General features: G+C 39.0%; 2 protein-coding genes across 2 annotated transcripts; both read right to left on the minus strand.

Annotated features, from left to right (window-relative positions):
- Window positions 1–1,222: 1,222 nt before the first annotated feature.
- On the minus strand, window positions 1,223–3,237 carry Ervk-21l1 (endogenous retrovirus group K member 21 Env polyprotein-like 1). The gene is given in 1 exon segment (XM_039091224.2): window positions 1,223–3,237. A coding segment is annotated over 1 exon segment (1,809 nt). The 5' UTR covers window positions 3,121–3,237; the 3' UTR covers window positions 1,223–1,311.
- A 3,145-nt stretch (window positions 3,238–6,382) lies between these two features.
- LOC108353429 (endogenous retrovirus group K member 10 Gag polyprotein-like) lies at window positions 6,383–9,441 on the minus strand. Its single transcript, XM_039091215.1, has 2 exons — window positions 9,342–9,441; window positions 6,383–8,226 (listed from the first exon to the last, which is right to left on the minus strand). The coding sequence occupies exons 1-2, from the start codon at window positions 9,439–9,441 to the stop codon at window positions 6,383–6,385; spliced, it is 1,944 nt and encodes a 647-aa protein (XP_038947143.1).
- Window positions 9,442–20,563: the final 11,122 nt, after the last annotated feature.

Consider the following 20,563-nt stretch of genomic DNA (forward strand, 5'->3'; position numbering starts at 1 on the left):
ATTTCACCTCACACCAGTGCGATTGGCTAAGATCAAAAACTCAGGTGACAGCAGATGCTGGCGAGGATGTGGAGAAAGAGGAACACTCCTCCATTGTTGGTGGGATTGCAGACTGGTAAAACCATTCTGGAAATCAGTCTGGAGGTTCCTCAGAAAATTGGACATTGAACTGCCTGAGGATCCAGCTATACCTCTCTTGGGCATATACCCAAAAGATGCCTCAACATATAAAAGAGACACGTGCTCCACTATGTTCATCGCAGCCTTATTTATAATAGCCAGAAGCTGGAAAGAACCCAGATGCCCTTCAACAGAGGAATGGATACAGAAAATGTGGTACATCTACACAATGGAATATTACTCAGCTATCAAAAACAACGACTTTATGAAATTCGTAGGCAAATGGTTGGAACTGGAAAATATCATCCTGAGTGAGCTAACCCAATCACAGAAAGACATACATGGTATGCACTCATTGATAAGTGGCTATTAGCCCAAATGCTTGAATTACCCTAGATCCCTAGAACAAACGAAACTCAAGACGGATGATCAAAATGTGAATGCTTCACTCCTTCTTTAAATGAGGAAAAAGAATACCCTTGGCAGGGAAGGGAGAGGCAAAGATTAAAACAGAGACTTAAGGAACACCCATTTAGAGCCTGCCCCACATGTGGCCCATACATATACAGCCACCCAATTAGACAAGATGGATGAAGCAAAGAAGTGCAGACCGACAGGAGCCGGATGTAGATCGCTCCTGAGAGACACAGCCAGAATACAGCAAATACAGAGGCGAATGCCAGCAGCAAACCACTGAACTGAGAATAGGTCCCCTATTGAAGGAATCAGAGAAAGAACTGGAAGAGCTTGAAGGGGCTCGATACCCCAAAAGTACAACAATGCCAAGCAACCAGAGCTTCCAGGGACTAAGCCACTACCTAAAGACTATACATGGACTGACCCTGGACTCTGACCCCATAGGTAGCAATGAATATCCTAGTAAGAGCACCAGTGGAAGGGGAAGCCCTGGGTCCTGCTAAGACTGAACCCCCAGTGAACTAGTCTATGGGGGGAGGGCGGCAATGGGGGGAGGGTTGGGAGGGGAACACCCATAAGGAAGGGGAGGGGGGAGGGGGATGTTTGCCCGGAAACCGGGAAAGGGAATAACACTCGAAATGTATATAAGAAATACTCAAGTTAATTAAAAAAATAAAATAAAATAAAATATTGTGTCTAATCGATTGGATTTAATGATTTAACTCTATCCGCAAAGGATCTTGTCAATCCAGAGAGGTCCACTGTATCTATATTTTACTTACTCATTTCTGTGATTAAGGACGTCAATTTTTGAATATTATAAGAAATGTTATCATCATCCCTTATGTCTAGCAAATGTGTTTTGGTCCTTTCCCATTCTTCTGTAGCATTATAAGATAAAGGAGTCACACAAATAAAATCATAATTAGCGTGACAGCGTGTGGCCATCCTAGTCTTAATGTTTGTAACATCTCGTCTTAATTCTAATACTACCTCTTCTAGGGCATTTAATCTAGTTTCTAATTTCAAATCTATAATCTTCTGTTCTGATAATGTAAGGGTAACATTCTTATGGAGATCATTAACAAAAGTGGCAGTCTGTATTTTCTTAACCAAAGCAGTAGTAGAAACAGCAAAAGAAGTAACAATAGCTATCAAAGCGGTTATACCTAGAATTAAGACTGTTACAAATCTTTTTGTCCTAATCAAACCCGTAGCATACCTAATAGTCTGGATGGCAGAATCATCAAACCATGGCTCATCTCCCAAGTCTACTGGTAACAAAACATAAGGAGGTCTCTTGACAATCAATATAACAGATCCCGATACAGTGGAATCAATGTAATTAGTCAGCTTGTATGATGTACACTTAATACTAAAAATAGATTCAACCTTATCTATGTTAATCAATTGTGGCAATCCTACTAATATTGTATAGGGATAGGTAACACAAGCAGAAACTGAAACATCATCATAATCAGCAGCTCCTGGTTTCTTCAGCAAAAGTTTCTCACTAGAAGCAACCAGTCGGAACAATTCTGGATGTTCTATCAGTGGTTTGTTCTGTCTATCAGGGAGGTCCGTGTGGAATGGCTCCCAGAACCATGTCGGTTCTACCCACCCCGCATCATACCATCTTTTGATCGGTTTTTCAACTGGAGGCACGTAGTTCCCATAAAGTTTTGAGTTGGTGGAGAGATAATTGTTCTGATCTTTATCAGGTGAGGACATGGAGAAGTCCCAGAGAAGTCCAGCAGCGCCTAAGGGAGAGAATCTTACCCCATTGTCAGGGAAGGCACATGGAAGCCAGCGCGGGAAAGCATTCTCATCTCCCTCCCAAAGGGCGTCCTTTTTAAATGTTGCTCTGTAATGGGGGTAGTGTGGCGGAAGATTCTTTGTTGTGGTATAATGTTGTCTTTTTTCTTCTTTATCGCTCACGGTGGTCATCCACAATTTTCACATATGCCGCCCATTGTCCTTTCCATCTGGTTTGGTATTGTCTAAGGTGGGGGTATCTGTGTTAAACACCCTTTTTCCCACTTGAAAACAGCCCACTGGCACTGAAGGGGAGAAAGAGAAGCAAATGGGCAGAGAATCGGACTTTCCCTCAAAATCTACATAACCCGAGCTGTTTTTTAGAAGGTGAAAGTCAGGCGATCCCCCTATCACTAATGTTTGATTGGTTAAAACCTTGATGTGATCCGACACCTCCCACCCTACAGGATGTAATATGGGTGGCTTTGGTAAGTAAGCCCAATAACTTTCTCTTAAAGCGGTGGGCGCACTCATGACTGTAAGTACAGCCACAAACAGCAAGGTTGTCGTTTCCGGGGCATGTGTAGCCTTCAATACTTTCTTTGTCTGAGCTGTCAGGGTTTTAAGTTGTGTCCACGTCGGCGTCTGGCGTGGTTTTATTTTTGGCTCTAGGCGAGTCGCCTTGATCTTTTTGGCCAAGTTCTGCATTATCCGGCGGTTCGGCCTCTTTCGGCGTGGGGGACGGATGTCCGTTTCCTTTGGCTGGCCTGATGAGTCTGTCTGGGACCCAAATTGGTGATTCTGTATTCTGTGGGAAAACACAAGCATAGCCTCGTCCAGAGGCAATTAGCACATCTGGCCCCTTTCATAGGCCAGTTAATTGGTCTTTCCATCTGACCAGGGGTTTAGGAGCACTCTCCTTCTCTGTCCAATGTCTTTCGGCGGCTGTAAGCCCCTGGTTATCTGTATTTTCATGATTCAAAACGAATAGGGAATGGCTAAGCAAATGATGGGGAGTTGTATACTTACCTGTTGACCTTAACTTTTGAATCTATGCTTTAATATTCTGATGTATACGTTCTACAATGGCTTGCCCTTGTGGGTTGTATGGAATTTCTGTGACATGGGCTATGTTCCACTGTTGATAAAAATGTTCTAAGGTTTTTGTCACATAGGCAGGTGCATTGTCAGTCTTTATTTTCTTCGGGATACCCATGTAAGAGAAACTCTGCACCAGGTGTTGTATTACTTCTTTCACTGTCTCTCCCGTTCTGGCAGAGGCAAACACCATGTGTGAGTAGGTATCCACTGTGACATGGACATAACTCAATTTTCTAAACTCTGTTATGTGAGTCACATCCATTTGCCATAAAATGTGAGGTTTTAATCCTCGTGGATTAACTCCCATCTTTAATGCATTCCCCCAATCTGGACAATGAGGACAAGATTTAATTATTTCTCGTGCCTGTTTACGAGTAACTTGAAAATGATATCTAAGTGTAGCAGCATTCTGATGATGTAGATCATGACTCTTTTTAGCTGTCTCTACAGCCTGTATGATTTTTGTTAGTGAATCTGTTAAAGCATTTCCTTGGGCTATAGGACCTGGAAGCCCCGAGTGGCCCCTCACGTGCCCTATAAAATATTTATTTTGTCTCTGTTGAATAGATTCTTGTAACTGTTTTAATTTGAGATAAATCTTGGTTCTCGGCGACAGGACTGTCGTCTCTATTTCCGGAAACAAGTTAAATATATATTTGGAGTCTGTGTAAAGGTTGAAAGCCTGTTTCACTTCTGTAAAAGCTATTAAGACTGTTTTAATTTCTGCCTGTTGAGCTGAATACCCTGAATTCTTTTTAATAATGGGGTCCCTATTTTGTATACACACCACTGATCGTCCATTTGAGGACCCATCAGTGAATATATTGATTCTATCTTCTAATGGAGTTTTAGAATATCCTCTAGGGAAAATCACCTCATTTTCTAATATAAAAGTTAAAACTGGGTCCTGAGGTAAATGGAAAAATATTTTCCCTGTAAAGCCAATTAAGGATATGATCCATTCATCATTTTCTTGTAATAATTGTTCTAGTTGAGCTTTATTATATGGGATGACAATATTATGTACATCTCTTTCAAATAATTCCTTAGACCTGTGTCTTCCCTTGATAATCAATTGAGTGCATAGGGTATCATAAGAAACCAAAACTTTATGTGAAATATGAGGTAAATGAATCCATTCCAATATCCCATTCTGCCACAGGCAGGCTGTGGGGGTATAATTAGTTTTAGAATGCACAAGGACCACTCTTCAGCATGATCCAAGCGTTGGACCCTTGTTAGAGTCAATTTTTCATTTACTTTGCTTAATGTCTCACAGGCCTCAATAGTCAATTGTCTGGTAGATATGGGGTTAGGATCTCCATTAAGTATCTCAAATAATGGTTTCAACTCTCCGGTAGTTATTTTCAAATAGGGTCTGATCTAATTAATATTACCCAAAAGCTTTTGAAAATCATTCAACGTTCTTAATCTATCATGTCTTATCTGTAATTTCTGATATGTTATATTATTACCTCTAATATTGGTACCTAAATATTTCAAATTATCATATTTCTGAATTTTCTCCTCAGAGACAATCAAGCCAAATTCCTCCAAAGCATTTACAAGGTCAATTAATTGTTGGTCCACTATGGCCCTCTGAGGGTGGGCTATCAATATATCATCCATATAATGAATCATATATGAATTTTTATATTTTTTCCTGACGGAAGAAATGGCCTGATCCACAAATTTTTGACATAATGTGGGACTATTTTTTATCCCCTGGGGGAGTACTTTCCACTGATATCGTTGATAGGGTCGTTGGTAATTTGAAGAAGGAACACTAAAGGCAAATCTCTTACAATCTTTAGGATGCAACTTTATATTAAAGAAACAATCTTGTAGATCTATAATTATTACCTCCCAGTTCTTGGGGACTGCCACTGGGGATGGCAGTCCAGGCTGGAGGGCCCCCATGTCATGTATGGTGTTATTAATTGCCCTTAGGTCTTGTAGTAATCTCCATTTACCTGATTTCTTCTTTATAACAAACACCGGAGTGTTTCATGGGCTATTGGTTTCCTCTATGTGTCCTAACCTCAATTGTTCCTGGACTAATTTCTGTAAAGCCTGTAATTTTTTTTCTTTCAGGGGCCATTGATTGAGCCATACAGGCTGGTCAGATCTCCACGATATTTGATCTGTGAACAGGTTGCCCTCAATGGCCCCCATCAAAAATCCTGTTCTGCTGTGACCAATTTTACATCCATGTCTTTCATAATGTCTCTTCCCCAGAGGGTAAATGGTAATGTAGGTATGACATAAGGCTGTATGCTACCTGTCTTGTTCTCATGTTCCCAAATCAGAGGCTCACTGTTTCTGGCTACTCCTGAGGCCATGCCTAAGCCCTGTAGGGAATTCTCTGTTTGATGGTTGGCCCAATGAGAAGGCCAGTCTTTTCCTGAAATGCATGGCTTATCTGCCCCTGTGTCAAGAAGGCCTATAAACTTTCTACCATTAAGATAAATAGTGAGCATTGGCCTGCTTTCCTTGATTTCTTTGACCCAATGTATGTGGTCAGTAGATCCAAACTCTCCCAGTACCCTTTCTGACTGGAGCACTGGATTGGGCAGCTTTAAATATGGCAAGAGTAATATCTGGGCGATACACTCTCCTTGGTGTATGATGACTGTATGTTTGGTTGTTTTAACCATAATTTTTATTTTTCCTTGATAATCTGCATCTATGACTCCTGGAAGGACCTCTAGGCCCTTCTTATAGTTGGAACTTCTTCCTATAAGGAGCCTTGTAACTCCCTCAGGTAGAGTTCCCCTTACTGTTGTAGGGACTAAAACCGTCCCTTCTTCCATAGAAATGATGACATCGACCTTGGACGAGAGATTTAAACCCGCGCTTCCGGGTGTAGCTCTCGGAAGGTCATGAATAGTGAATGGAATGGCCTCGGGGTTTAACTCCGAGGTTTGACCTTTGTTTTCCTCTCTTTGTACGGGGCTGAGAGGCTGCCCCTCCTCTAGTTTTTTGTTTCTTACTCCTTTTTATCTGTAATCAAATTTCCATCCTTGTCATACTTTGATCTACACTCACTTTTCCAATGCCTGCCCTTCTTGTAGCGTGGGCACAGGCCAGGAGGGGGGCGTTTGCCCTCCCCTTGACCTCTTTTGTAATCTTTCTTTAAATGTCCCACTTCTCCACATGAGTAACAAGTGGGGCCAGAGTTGCCCCTAGCATTGTTTCCTCCATATGTTTGTTTAACAAAGGCTGAGTACTTCTGTCCTCTCATGGCAGCAGCATAGGCCATCCCCTGTACCACTGCAGGGGAGGCATCTATGCAGGCTTTGACATAGTCCTGTATACTTCCCGTTTTTCTCACTGATCTTATAAGATCCTGGCATAGTGAATTAGCATTTTCCCATGCCAATTGCTTTAAGAGCATTTTAGCCCCTTCTCCTGGGGGCATCATTCTGTGGATAGCTTCCTCCAGTCTAGAGACAAAGGTCTCATAGGATTCCTCATTTCCTTGTTTTATTCCTGTCAAGACAGTCTTTTTTGACCCAGGAGGCGGGATTGCTCTCCAGGCCAAAACAGCGTTGGTAGTAACCTCTTTTAGGATAAACTTGGGTATTTTTACCTGAGAAGCAGGGGCAACAAATGCTCCTGTCCCCAGCATCATCTCTAAAGTTACCTTGGGCCCCCTTTTTCCTGAGGATTTTTGTACAGTTTCTTTGCTCTTGTCTTCATATTCTGTCCTCCAGAGGATATAATCCCCCGGGGAGAGAGTTGCTTTGACAGTCTGGTGCCAGTCATGCGGAGTTAACCATTGGCTGGCCACCATGTCCACTATCTGTATAGTGTAGGGCGCCGAAGGCCCCATGGTTCGTACTGCAGCTTGTAATTCCTTTAATGTTTTTAATGGTTCCCATGTGGGGGAATCTTCATCATCACTGTCTCCTGTGTAGACCACTGGGAAAACGAAGGAAGTGTCACCTTGCTCCCTAGCTTGAGCCATGGCCCCTGCGAAACCCACTGGAGGTAGTAGTTTTCTGTGAGGGGCTGGTATTGGGCGTGCTTTAGATCCTTTGGATCCCTTTTTCACTGTAAAGACCAGATCATCATCATGGTGATATCTAGCTGTCTCCTCTTCTAGATCATCCCAATCCCCTGGGGAGAGGTCATTGTCATCATCCAATCCCAAGAGGTTCATCTTTGAGGGGTCTTTCTTAACAAGGGGTTTATTAGTTCCATAAGTCTTTTCCTTGACTTCCTTAACCTTAACTTCAGTAACATCATCATAAGGCAAATCATACACTGGTTCCTCAACATCCTTCTCTGATTGTGCCTCAGCTGATAACAAGACCAAATCAGACTGTTCTGTCAAGATTTCTCTCATCTGTAACCATATGGGATATGCCTGTTTAGGAATGGTTTCTTCTCCATGCTTAACGGTGTATCTTCTCATTTTTCTACCTACTTTCTTCCAATCTTCTAGATTTAAACCTCCTTCTTCTGGGAACCAGGGGGAAACCTTCATGAGGAATTGATAAAATTCTACAGCAGTACTTTCCTTGACTTTGAGGCCTCTTTCTGCTAAGAGCCTCTGTAATACTGAGACAAACATTTTTTGTCCTTTTGAGCCCGTTCCTCCCATAATGAGTGACTCACCCTCACCTACTTCTTCTCCGTAGGCGGGACTGCAGTTCCCTTCGGTGAGTCCGTTCCACTCCTGTAGTGATTGCAATTCTAAAGCAAGAGGATAAAAGACAAAAAGGAAAAACACAAGACAACAGCATGCACGTGTCCGGGGGTCCCTGTTCGGGCGCCAGCTGTCGCGGTCGGCGATCTTGGAAGTTCCAAGGATCCGCGGGGGGACCCCTGTTGAGGACACGCGTGGAGCGGAGACGGGATGGCGAACAGAGACACAGACACAGAGAGAGTGTGGTCAGCTGTTGTAACTTTGCTGAGAGAGCATCAGACATTTATACACAATTTTCATTGTATAACAATCTTGGACCATGGCCAAGAACATTTGATTTTTCTGTAAAAAGGTATAGCTTGCTTTTTTTTTTCAGACGAGCCACAGTCAGCCAGCCTAGTCTAGTTTTCCGTTTGTCACATTAAGGAGGAAGTTTCAGGGGACCGCAAGTCTGGCATATCTTATGCCATCAGGTCTGTGCATCTAGTTCTATCGCTCTAGTTAACCCTTTGATCCCATCTTTGTTAGTCCTATAGATGTACATCCAAGGCTTGGGGCAATAATATTGTATGTCTGATCCCTGTCTAAAGTATCTGATGATCTGTGACCTTACCTCCCATTTTTCTTCTTCTGAGAGCACACACCAAGGAGGACGGGCTCTTGCCAATCTTTCTGACCAAGGCAGTGACAAATACCTGACCCTATATCCATCCTTAGTAACCCACCTATCAAAATTCAAATCATATTCTCCAGTATATGGTAATGGAGCATCCGTTGGTCGATGCACATATGGTCCCCTGTAAGTACCTGGTTGCCACCACCTGTTTCTATACTCTGTAAAATATTCATAGCCGACCCAAAGCTCAAGGAATCATTTCTCAACAGTTCTACCAACACCCTAATAGAAGAAGCATCACTATCCTTATAAGTATAATTCTTTGTTAAATCTTATATTTCCTTATCTATAAGAGAAGACATAATCTGCAACCTTGGAGTCCCTGTCATCAGAGGCTCTGTCTGTTGTAAAGAGGAAGCAGGAAAGCTTGTGGTATTAGTGATCAAAAATAGATCACGACCTTCTGTCCTATTATTAAAGGAAGTCTCTGTCTTGTCAAGATCATATTCAGAATCAAACAAAGAAAAAATAAAGAAATAAGTGCTGACAATGATCTTTCCCATGACCCAGATGTCCATCAGCCCAGAGACAAGTTTGCAGTAGAGGGCAAGTCCAGGTGCACATCTTCTTGGAGTCCGCCGCATGCAAGCAGGGGGCTTAACCACGTGTGGTGCGAACCCTCGAACCGGCTCCCACTCAGGCGTCTTGTCTGCCCCGGAGCTCGGTTATCTCTGCTGCAGGCGCGGCACCCACCTCCAATAGATAGGCAGCTTCCCATTAAGGGATGGGATCATCCACCCATCTCAAAATTTTTGACCCAGAATTATTTATGTCTACAAGAAATTCAGGGATAAAAATGGAGCAGAGACTGAATAAAAGGCCATCCAGAGACTGCCCCACATAGGAATCCCTCCTACATGCAGACACCAAACCTTGACCCTATTGCTGATGCTGGGAAGCACTTGGTGACAGGACCCTGGTATGGCTGTCCCTTGAGATGTTCTGCTAGCACCTGACTAATAGAGATACAAAACTCAGTCAACCATTACACTAAGCCCAGGGACCCCAATGAAAGAGCTAGGGGAAGAACAGAAAGAGCTAAAGGGGATTGCAACTTCATAGAAAGGACAATTTCAACTAACAAAGAGCTCCAAGAGCTCCAAGAGAATAAACCACCAACCAAAGAGTATACATAGAGGGATCCATGGATCCAGTTGGATATGTAGCAGAAAATGACCTTAACTGGTATCAATGGGACCAGAGGCCCTTAGTCTTATGGAGGCTTTATGCCCCCACAAGAGAAATGTTTGAGACATGATGCAGGAGTATGTGCGTGGGTAAGCACCTTAATGGAGGCAAAGTGGAGGGAAGATGGGATGGGGGACTTGTGTAGATGAAACCAGGAATAAGGATATCATATGAATATGATTAATGGCTTTATGTGATTAAATGGATAAAATGAGTAATAAAAATATTAAACAAAATATCTTAGGGAACTATTTAGAACATATTATTAAAGTTACTATTTTAGACAAAATTGAACATCTTAATTATGGTAGAAAAATAGACAAATATAAAGAAATTGAAATAATTCTAAGTTATCTGACTATAGATCAATAAAACTTAATATCAACAGCAAATGAATGATTCCATTGTAATTAAGCAATGTACTTATATTATATAGAGATGGGTCAAGATGAAATAAAAATGCAATTTTTTTAAATTGTGGAATTAAATGAAAATGAATATACAGAATACACACACACACACACACACACACACACACACACACACACACACACACCAAAAATTAAAAGAAAGCAGGACATTTATATTCTAAAAATATTATATTAAAATTTTGAAAGAATATTTAAATTTATTAATCTAACTCAAGAATTTTAAAAGTGAAAAACAAACCAACCCCTAGTTCTGTAGGTGGGAAGAAATGATAAAAATCAAAGAGAAATTAATGAAATAAAAAATATGGACTATAGTTCACATAATCATTGTGAGTTGATTGTTTAAGTTAAGCAAGATCTATAGACTTTGTCTATTTCAGTAAACAAAGAAAGTGGGGGCCAACATTAAAAATAACTAGATTTTATTTGTTAATAATAAAACTGGGAGATTTTCCAGCAGACACCAAAGAATTTCAGAATGTTTTTAATTATGAATAATCATTTAATTAGATATAATCAATGTATTGTTAGCATACCCATATTTATTTGATCAAAATCAAATTAATGTTACTCTTATAGAATATGTTAGTCAGAATTTTAAATGTTAGCTTCTAATAATATGATGTAAGAAAATATTTCTAATATTATACCTGTATAAATTGATTATATCTCCAGCTCTTTTCCAGATAATGTACATTGAGTCCTAGAAAATACATGATTGAAAAACTGAAATGTATCCAAATTTATCTTGCAAAAGTACTATTGTGTAAGTGGAAAATTATTTAGCTTGATGATTTCGTTCAGTGAAAATGTCATATTACTATTCATTGCCTAATATCTGCTATGAGATGAAGAGTTTCTTTTCTTAAAAGGATATTTTCATTATATATATATATATATATATATATATATATATATATATATATATATATATATATATATATATATCTTGGGAACTAGAGTTTAGGATGTTTCTATTCTGCTATGCGAATAACAACCTAAGTGGTCTGCAACTACTGAACCTTCTCTACAGACCCATATGAAATTGTTTATTTGTGTATTCATTTAACAGCCCTTTTCTACTCCCAGTAACCTCTTACCCAGATTCTCCCCCAATTTACTGTCTCTTTTTGCTTGGGAAGGGGGAGTCACCTTCTTAGTTTTAACCCCCTATAACCCTCTGACTATGCACATCTAGTTGCTGCAGAACTAGGATTTTTCCTCTCCAACTGAGGAACAGGGTCCACAGGAAAGCATGAATGAGCTTCAGGGACAGCCTCTTCTCCAATAATTGAAGCAGCCTGATGATGACCAAGCTGTTCATCTGCTACATATGTGCAGGAAATTTAAGTGCAGCTTGTGCTCATTTTTTGGTTACTCATGTAGGCTCTGGAAATCCCCAAGAGTCCAGATAATTTGACCGTATTGGTTTTCCTGTGGAGTCCCTTTCTTCTTTGGTTCCGTCTTCTACCAAACCTTCCATAAGAGTACCCAACCTCCATCTAATGTTTGGCTCTGGGTCTCTGCATCTTTTCCCCTTGGCTGAGGGGAAGAGCCTGTCAGTGGCTAGTTCCTGTCTGCAAGCATAACAGATCATCAATAATAACTAAGGGATGGTTCTTACCTATGACATGGAACTCAATTTGGGCAGTCATTTCTGTCTTTGTTCCTGTACTTCTTGTAGGTAGAACAGATTTGGGGTTGAAGGGTTTGAGAGTATGTTACTGTTTTACTCCTCCACTAGGAATACTGCCTGGCTAGAGGAAGTGGCCACATTCAGATAACTAAATCCCATTCCTAGTAGTCTCAAATACAGTTGCCCCCATTTTACTCTATTCATCCCAGTTCTCTGGAACATTCTAGAAATTGCTCCCCTTATCACTGCTGCTTTCCCTCACCTCTCCCTATATACAATTTTCCCATTCTGTTCCCCAAACCATCCACTCTCCCACAGAGTTGCATCCTTCCGTAGACCTCAGGAATCTATTTTGTTTTCCATTTTCAGAAAAATTCAACCATTTTCCCTTGGATCATCCCTGTTATTTGGCTTCTTAGAATCTGTTTTATTATAACATAGTTATCCTATATTTTATTGCTAATATCTACCTATAAGTGAGTACATGCCATGCATATCATTTTGGTCTGGGTTACCCCACTCAAAATGATATTTTTGAGTTCTATCCACTTGATGGCAAAATTCATGTTCTCCTTGTTTTTAGTAACTGTGTAATAATCTATTGTGTAAATGAATCACATTTTCCTTATCCATTTTTCTGTTAAGGACATCTGTGTTGTTTCCAGTTTCTGGCTATTACAAATAAGGCTGTTATGAACATAGTGAATCAAATGTCCTTTTACGATGGTGTAGCATCTTTGGTTTATATGACAAGGAACAGTATGGTATGTTCTTGAGGTAGAACTATTTCCAGTTTATTGAGGAACCAACAGATTGATTTCCAGAGACGTTGTCCAAGTTTGGACTCCCAACACTAGCATTTGCTACCCTTTAGTGATTTATCTTACCCATTCTGATTGATGTAAAAAGGAATCTCGGAGTCATTTTGATTTGATTTTCTATGGCGACTGAGAGCATAGAAAATATCTTTAGGTGCTTCTCTCAGACATTTGATATACTTCTGTAGAGATCTATGTTTGGTTTGTATACCATTTTTCCATTTTGTTATTTTACTTGCTGGTGTCTAATTTTTTGAGTTCTATATATATTTTGGAAACTAGCCCTCTGTCAGGTGTGTAGTTGGTGTAGAATTTTCATCAATCTATAGCCTGTCTTTTTTTCTCTATTAACAGTGTCCTTTGACTTACAGAATTTTTTCCATTTCATGACATCCCACTCTTTAGTTCTTGACCTTATTGCGTGAGCCATTAGTGTTTTATTCAGGAAGATTTTTCCTGCACTGATGAATTCAGATCTATTCCCAAATTCTATTCTACATAATTTAGTGTGTCAGATTTTATGATCATGTCTTTGATCCATTTGAACTTGAATTTTGTATAGGATCTATTTTTACCAGATCTATTTGTATTTTTTCACACAGAGACATTCAATTAGACCATCAAATTTGTTGAAGATGCTCTCCCTTTTCCATTGCATGATTTGCTTTTTTTGTAAAAAATCAAAAATTGTGGGTATGTTGTTTATTTCTGATTCTTCAATTCAGTTCTATTAATCAACCTATCTATTTTTATGCCAATATCATATAGTTTCTATTATTATTGCTCTGGATTACAGCTTGACATGATGAATAGCAAAAACACCAGAAGTTCAGTTATTTTTACGTAATGTTTTACTTGTCAAATTTGTTTTTTGTATGAAGTTGAGAATTATTCTTTCAAGGTCTCTAAATATTGTGATAGATTTTTGATGGAGATAGCATTGGATCTGTAGATTGATATTTATAAGGTGGCCATGTTCACTATGATCCATGGGCATGGAGAACTTCCATTGTTCTGTTACCATTCTCAGTTTCTTTATATTTTTTTTTACGTTTTTGGAGGGTGTTTTTTATATTTATATTTCAAAATGTTATCTCCTTTAGCGGTTTCCATTCCAACCTCTGCCATCTGATTCTCCATCCCCTATATTCTATGAGGGCGTTTCCCCACTCTTCCACCCACCCATTCCTGACTACCCACACTGACATGCCTCTACACTGGGGAGTCCAGCCTTGGCAGGACCAAGGTCTCCTCCCATTGGTGACCAATAAGGTCATCCTCTGCTACGTATGCAGCTAGAACCATGGGTCTGTCCATATATACTCTTTGGGTAGTGCTTTAGTATCGGGGAACTCTAGTTTGTTAGTATTATTTTTCTTATGAGATTGGAAACCCCTTCAGCTCCTTCAAACATTTCTCTAATTCCTCCAGCGGGGATCCCATTCTCAATTCCATGGTTTCCTGCTAGCATTTGCCTTTGTATTTAGCATGCTCTGACTGAGCCTCTTAGGAGAAAGTTATATAAAGCTCCTATCAGCTTTCATTTTTGGCATCAGAAATATTGTCTTGGTTTGGTGACTGTATGTATATGGGCTGGATCCCAGGTGGGGCAAGCTCTGAATGGCCAATCCATCAGGCACTGCTCCAAAATTTGTCTGTATATCTCCTCCAATGAATATTTGTGTTCCTCCTCCTAAGAAGGACTGAAGCATCCACCCTTTAGTCATCCTACTTTTTGAGCTTCATGTGGTCTGTGGATTGTGCCATGGGTTATCCAAGCTTTGGGGCTAATATCCATGTATCAGTGGATAGAACCATAGAAGGGAGAATGTATACAATATGTGGGTTTTGTAATTGGGATAATATTTTCTAGTTTCATAATTTGCCTTTAAATTTCATGAAGTCATTGCCTTTAATAGCTGAATAGTACACAATTATGTAAATGTACCACATTTTCTGTATCCATTCCTCTGTTAAGGGACATCAGGTTTCTTTCAAGCTTCTGACTATTATAAATAAATCTGCTATTACCATAGTGGAACATGTGTCCTTGTTATATGTTGGAGCAATTTTTGGGTATATGCCTAAAAGTTGTATAGCTGGGTTTTTAGGTAGTACAATGTCCAATATTCTGAGGAACTTACAGAATGATATCTAGAGTGGTTTTACTAGCTTGCAATCCCACCAACAATGGAGGAGTATTCCTCTTTCTCCACATCCTCACCAGTATCTGTTGTTACCTGAGTTTTTGACCTTAGCCATGTTGACTGGTATAAGGGGGAATCTCAATATTGTTTTGATTTGCATTTCCCTGATGACTAATGATGTTGAACATTTCTTTAGGTACTTCTCATCCATTCAATATTACTCAGCTGAGAATTCTTTGCTTAACTCTGTACCCCATTTTTAATAACATTATTTGAGTCTCTGGGGTCTAACTTCTTATGTTCTTTGTATATATTGGATATTATCCTTCTATTGGATGTAGGATTGTTAAAGATCTTTTCCTGATCTGTTGACTACCATTTAGTTCTATTGTCAGTGTCCTTTGCTTACAGAAGCTTTGAAATTATATTATGTTTCCTTTGTCCATTCTCGCTTGTAGAGCATAAGCCATTGGTATTCTGGTCAGGAAAATTTCCCAATTGCCCATGTGTTCGAGGCTCTCCCCCACTTTTTTTCTATTAGTTTGAGTGTATCTGGTTCAGAGTGTATCTGAACTGTGGAGGTTCTTGATCTACTTGGACTTGAGCTTTGTACACAGTAATAATAATGGATCTATTTGCATTCTTCTACATGCTGATCAAAGTTGAACTAGCACCATTTGTCAAAAATACTATCTTTCTTTCCCACTGTATGGTTTTAGTTCCTTTGTCAATTATCAAGTGACCGTAGGTGTTTGGATTCACTTCTGGGTGTTAATCTATTCCATTGATCTACCTGCCTGTCTATACCAATAACATACAGTTTTTATCAGTATTGCTCTGTAATATTGCTTCAAGTCAAGGATGGTCATTCCCTCAGAAATTCTTTTATTGTTGAAGATAGCTTTGGCTATCAAGGGTTTTTTTTATGCCAAATGAATTGGCAAATTCCTATTTCTAATACTATGAAGAATTGAGTAGGAATTTTAATGGGGATTGCATTGATAGCTTTGGGCAAGATGGCCATTTTTACAATATTAATTCTGCCAATTAAGCATGGGAGATCTTTCAAACTTCTAAGATCTTCTCTAATTTCTTTCTTCAGAGATTTGATGCTCTTGTCATATAAATCTTTCACTTGCCTGGTTAGAGTCACACTGAGGTACTATTAGTTACTATTTTGAAGGTGTTATTTCCATAATTCCTTTCTCAGACTGTTTATCCTTTGAGTAGAAGAAGGCTTCTGATTTGTTTGAGTTAATTTTGTATTCAGTCACTTTGCTGTAGTTGTTTATCAGGCTTAGTAGTTCTCAGGTGGAACTTTTGGGGTCACCTATATATACCATGATATCATGTGCAAATAGTGATATTTTGACTTTTTTCTTTCCGAATTATATCCCTCTGACCTCCTTTCATTGTCTGATTGGTCTGGCTAGGACTTTGAGTACTGTACTGAATAGGTAGGGAGAGAGTAAGCAACTTTGTATAGTCCCTGATTTAATGGGACTGTTTCACTCCATTTAGTTTGATGTTGGTTTGCTGTATATTGCTTTCACTATTCTAAGTATGGGCCTTAAAAACCTGACCTTTTAAGACTTTCATCCTGAAGAGGTGTTGAATTTTCTCAAATGTTTTCTCAGAATCTAATGAGATGATCATGTTTTTTTTTTCTTTTATATTTGTTTATGTAGTTGATTACATTGACAGATTTCTGTATATTGAACTGTCCCTGCATCTCTGAGACGAAGCCTACTCGATCAGGGTGAATGATTTTTTTTGAAATGTTCTTGGATTCAGTATGCAAGAATTTTACTAAGCAATTTTGGATTGGTATCTATGAGGAAAATTGGTTTGAAGTACTCTCTCTGTGTTGAATCTTTGTGTGGTTTAGCTGTAAGAGTAATTGTGGCTTCATAGAAGGAATTAAGTAGTCTTCCTTCTATTTCTATTTTGTGGAATTGTTTGGACTTATTGGTATTTTGTCTTTTATGAAGTTCTGATAGAATTCTGCAATAAATCCATCTGGTCCTGAACTCTTTTGTTGGTTGGGAGACTGTTTAAAAATGCTTCTATTTCTTGGGGTTGGGGATTTAGCTCAGTGGTAGAGCGCTTACCTAGGAAGCGCAAGGCCCTGGGTTCGGTCCCCAGCTCCAAAAAAAAAGAACCAAAAAAAAAAAAAAAGACTTTCTCAGAAAAATGCTTCTATTTCTTTGAGAGTTATGGAACTGTTTAGATGGTTTATATGATCCTGATTTAACTTTGTTACCTCTCGAGAAAATTGTACATTTTATCCATATTTTCTAGTTTTGTTGAGAATAGGCTTTTGTAGTAAGATCTGATGATTTTTTTGTATTCCCTCAGATTCTGTTGTTATGTCTCCCTTTTCTTTTCCGATACTTTCTTTGTTCCCTCTTTCTAGTCTGTCTAAGGGTTTATCTTCTCGATTTTCTCAAAGAACCAGCTCATGGTTTTGTTGATTCTTTCTATAGTCCTTTTTGTTTCTTCTTGGTTGATTTAAGCCCTGAGTTTGATTTTTTCCTGCCTTCTACTTCTCTTGGGTGTACTAGGTTCTTTTTGTTCTAGACCTTTTATGTGGGCTGTCAATCTATCGTATGCTCTCTCTAGTTTCTTTTGGAGGACTCAGAGGTCAGAGTTTTCTGTTGTTGTAAATATATAAAAAAATAAAAAAAAATATTCAGTTGTCTTTTACCCCCACTAGGTCTGGCACTGCAGTGCCCCAAGATATCTGCTGATATCTTGGCAGAAACACATCCCAACTCCTCGGCGGAGGCCCAGTGTCTCCAGCTGCTGCATGCTTTCCTACACTCAAACTGTCTCATAAACGAACATAGAGCACTATAATCTTTGACCCAGTGGGTAAGATATAATTGCCCACCAAAACATTCAAAGCCCAGTACCATCCATCCCTTAAGAACATTAATAAGAACCTGTAAATACACAGAACCAAATCTTAACATCACCTGCCATGGCTTCTCACCCTCTCCCTCTTGTCTCTCTTTCTCTCTCCTTTCCATTCCAGTCTCCTCCTCCTCCTTCAAATTTTTCTCCTGCCCATCTTTCTTTCTTTTCCAATGACAGGCTTCCTTCTTTTACGCTCACCTGTGACATCATCCCATAGTTTTCCTCTTAGCACTGCTTTATTTGTGTTCCATGAGTTTTGTTATCTTGTCCCTCCATTTTCATTAAATTCTAAAAAGGCTTTTATTTCTTTCTTTAGTTCTTCCTTGATCAAGTAATCATTGAGTTCAGCTTCCATATGTATACAGGCTCTCTGTTGCTTATGTCGTTATTGAAGGCTATCCTTAGACCATGCTGACATGATAAGATGAATGTGATTATTTCTATCTCCTTGTATCTCCCGAACCCTGTTTGAGAATGATTATATGTTCAATTTTGGAAAAGATATCATGAGGTGCTGTGAAGATATATTCCTTTGTTTTAGGATGAAATATGCTATAGATATCTGTTAAATCCAATTTATACATAACTTCTGTAAGTTTCTCAGATTCTTTGTTTAATTTCTTTTTCCATGATTTGTCCACTGCTGAGGGGGCAGTGTCTAATTCTCCCACTATTATTGTGTGAAGAGAAATGTGTGCTTTGAGCTCTACTAAGGTTTTTTTTTTTTGTTTGTTTGGTTTTTTTTTTTTTTTGAAATATAAATGCCCTTGCACTTTGACCATAGATATTCAGTATTGAGAGTTCATATTGGTGGATTTTTCCATTGATTAATATGTGTCCTTCCTTATCTTTTTTGATAACTATTAGTTGAAACCCGATTTTATTCTATATTAAAATGGCTACTCTAGCTTTTTTCTGGGACCATTTACTTGGAAAATTGTTTTCTATACTTTTACTTTGAGATAGTGTCTTTGATTGTCACGGAGGTGTGTTTCCAGTATGCAGCAAAATGCTGGATCCTGTTTATGTATACAGTTTGTAAGTCTATGTCTTTTTACTGGAGAATTGAGTCCACTGATGTTAAATGATATTAAAGAAAGTGTTTCTTGTTTTTTTGTTATTATAGGTGGAATTATGTTTCTGTGTCTCTCTTATTTTGTTTTATTGCAAGATTACTTTCTTACTTTTTCTATTGTGTAGTTTCTCTCCTTGTGTTGGAATTTTCCATCTATTATCCTTTATAGGGCTGGATTTGTGGAATGATATTATGTAAATTTGGTTTTGTCATGGAATATCTTGGTTTCTTCATCTATGTTAATTGAGAGTTTTTCTGGCTATAATAGCTGGGGCTGTGTTCTCTTAGTGTCTGTATGACATCTACCCAGGATCTTATGGCTTTCGTAGTCTCTGGTAACATGTCTTGTGTAATTCTTATAGGTCTTCTTTTATATGGTATGTGACTTTTTTTTCCTTACTGCTCTTAATATTCTAACTTTGTTTTAAGCTTTTGGAATTTTGACTGTTGTGTGACATGAGGAAGTTATTTTCTCTATAAATCTGTTTGGTGTTATGTAGGCTTCTTGTATATTTATGGGCTTTTTTTTTTAGGTTTGGGAAGTTTTCTTCTATAATTTTTTGAAGATCTTTACTGCACCTTTAACTTGGAAATATTCACTCTCTTCTATACCTATTTTCCTTAGGTTTGATTTATATACTGTGTTCTGCATATCCTGAATGTTTTGCATTAGGAGCTTTTTGCATTTTGCTTTATCTTTTACAGTTGTGTCAATGTTTTCGGTGGTGTCTTCTAGTCCTGAGATTTGCTCTTCCATCTCTTATATTTGGTTCCTTACTTGTGTCTCTGACTCCTGATATCATTCCCAAGATTTTTATCTCCAGCGTTGTCTTCCTTTGTGATTTCTTTATTTTTTTTATTTCCATTTTTAGATACTGGATGATTTTGTTCCGTTCCTTCACCTGTTTGGTTTTGTTTTCCTCTTATTCTTTAAGGGATTTTTGTTTTTCCTCTTTATGGGCTTCTACTTGTTTAACCTGTGTTTTCCTGTGTTTCTTTAACCAAGTTATTTATGTCCTTCTTAAAGTCCTCTATCATCATTGTGAGATGTGATTTTTAAATCCAAATCTTGCTTTTCTGGTGTGTTTGTATATCCAGTATTTGCTTTGTTGAGAGAATTGGGCTCTGATGATGTTAAGTAGTCTTGTTTTCTGTTGCTTAGGTTTCTACACTTGCCTCTTGCCATCTGTTTATCTCTAGTGTTAGCTGGTCTTGCTATCTCTGAGAGTGGCTTGACTCTCTTATAACCCTATTTGTCAGCACTCTTGGAGACAACCTTTCTTCAAGTGGAATCTGGCTTAACTATGGGTGTAGGCAGAAACTGGAAGGTTCTTGGCCCAGACTGCTCCTGGGTTTCTGTGTCCTGAAGGCTCCAGACAGGTCCTTCAGAGCAAAAGACGTGGTATTATCTCTGCTTTCAGCTCTAGGTGCAGACATAAGCCGCAAGGACTCTGCCCCTGACTTCCCCTGAGTACCTGTGTCCTGAGGAATCCAGTTGGGTACCTCAGAGCAGAAATGGTGGTCTTACATCTTCTCTCAGGTGTGACAGCACTCCTGGAGACTGGCTTTCAGCTCCAGGTGCAAACAGAAACTGGAATGATCCTCCTTAATTTCTCTCTTAAGAGA

This window comes from Rattus norvegicus, chromosome 13 (assembly GCF_036323735.1).
Source record: "Rattus norvegicus strain BN/NHsdMcwi chromosome 13, GRCr8, whole genome shotgun sequence".
NCBI lineage: Eukaryota > Metazoa > Chordata > Mammalia > Rodentia > Muridae > Rattus > Rattus norvegicus.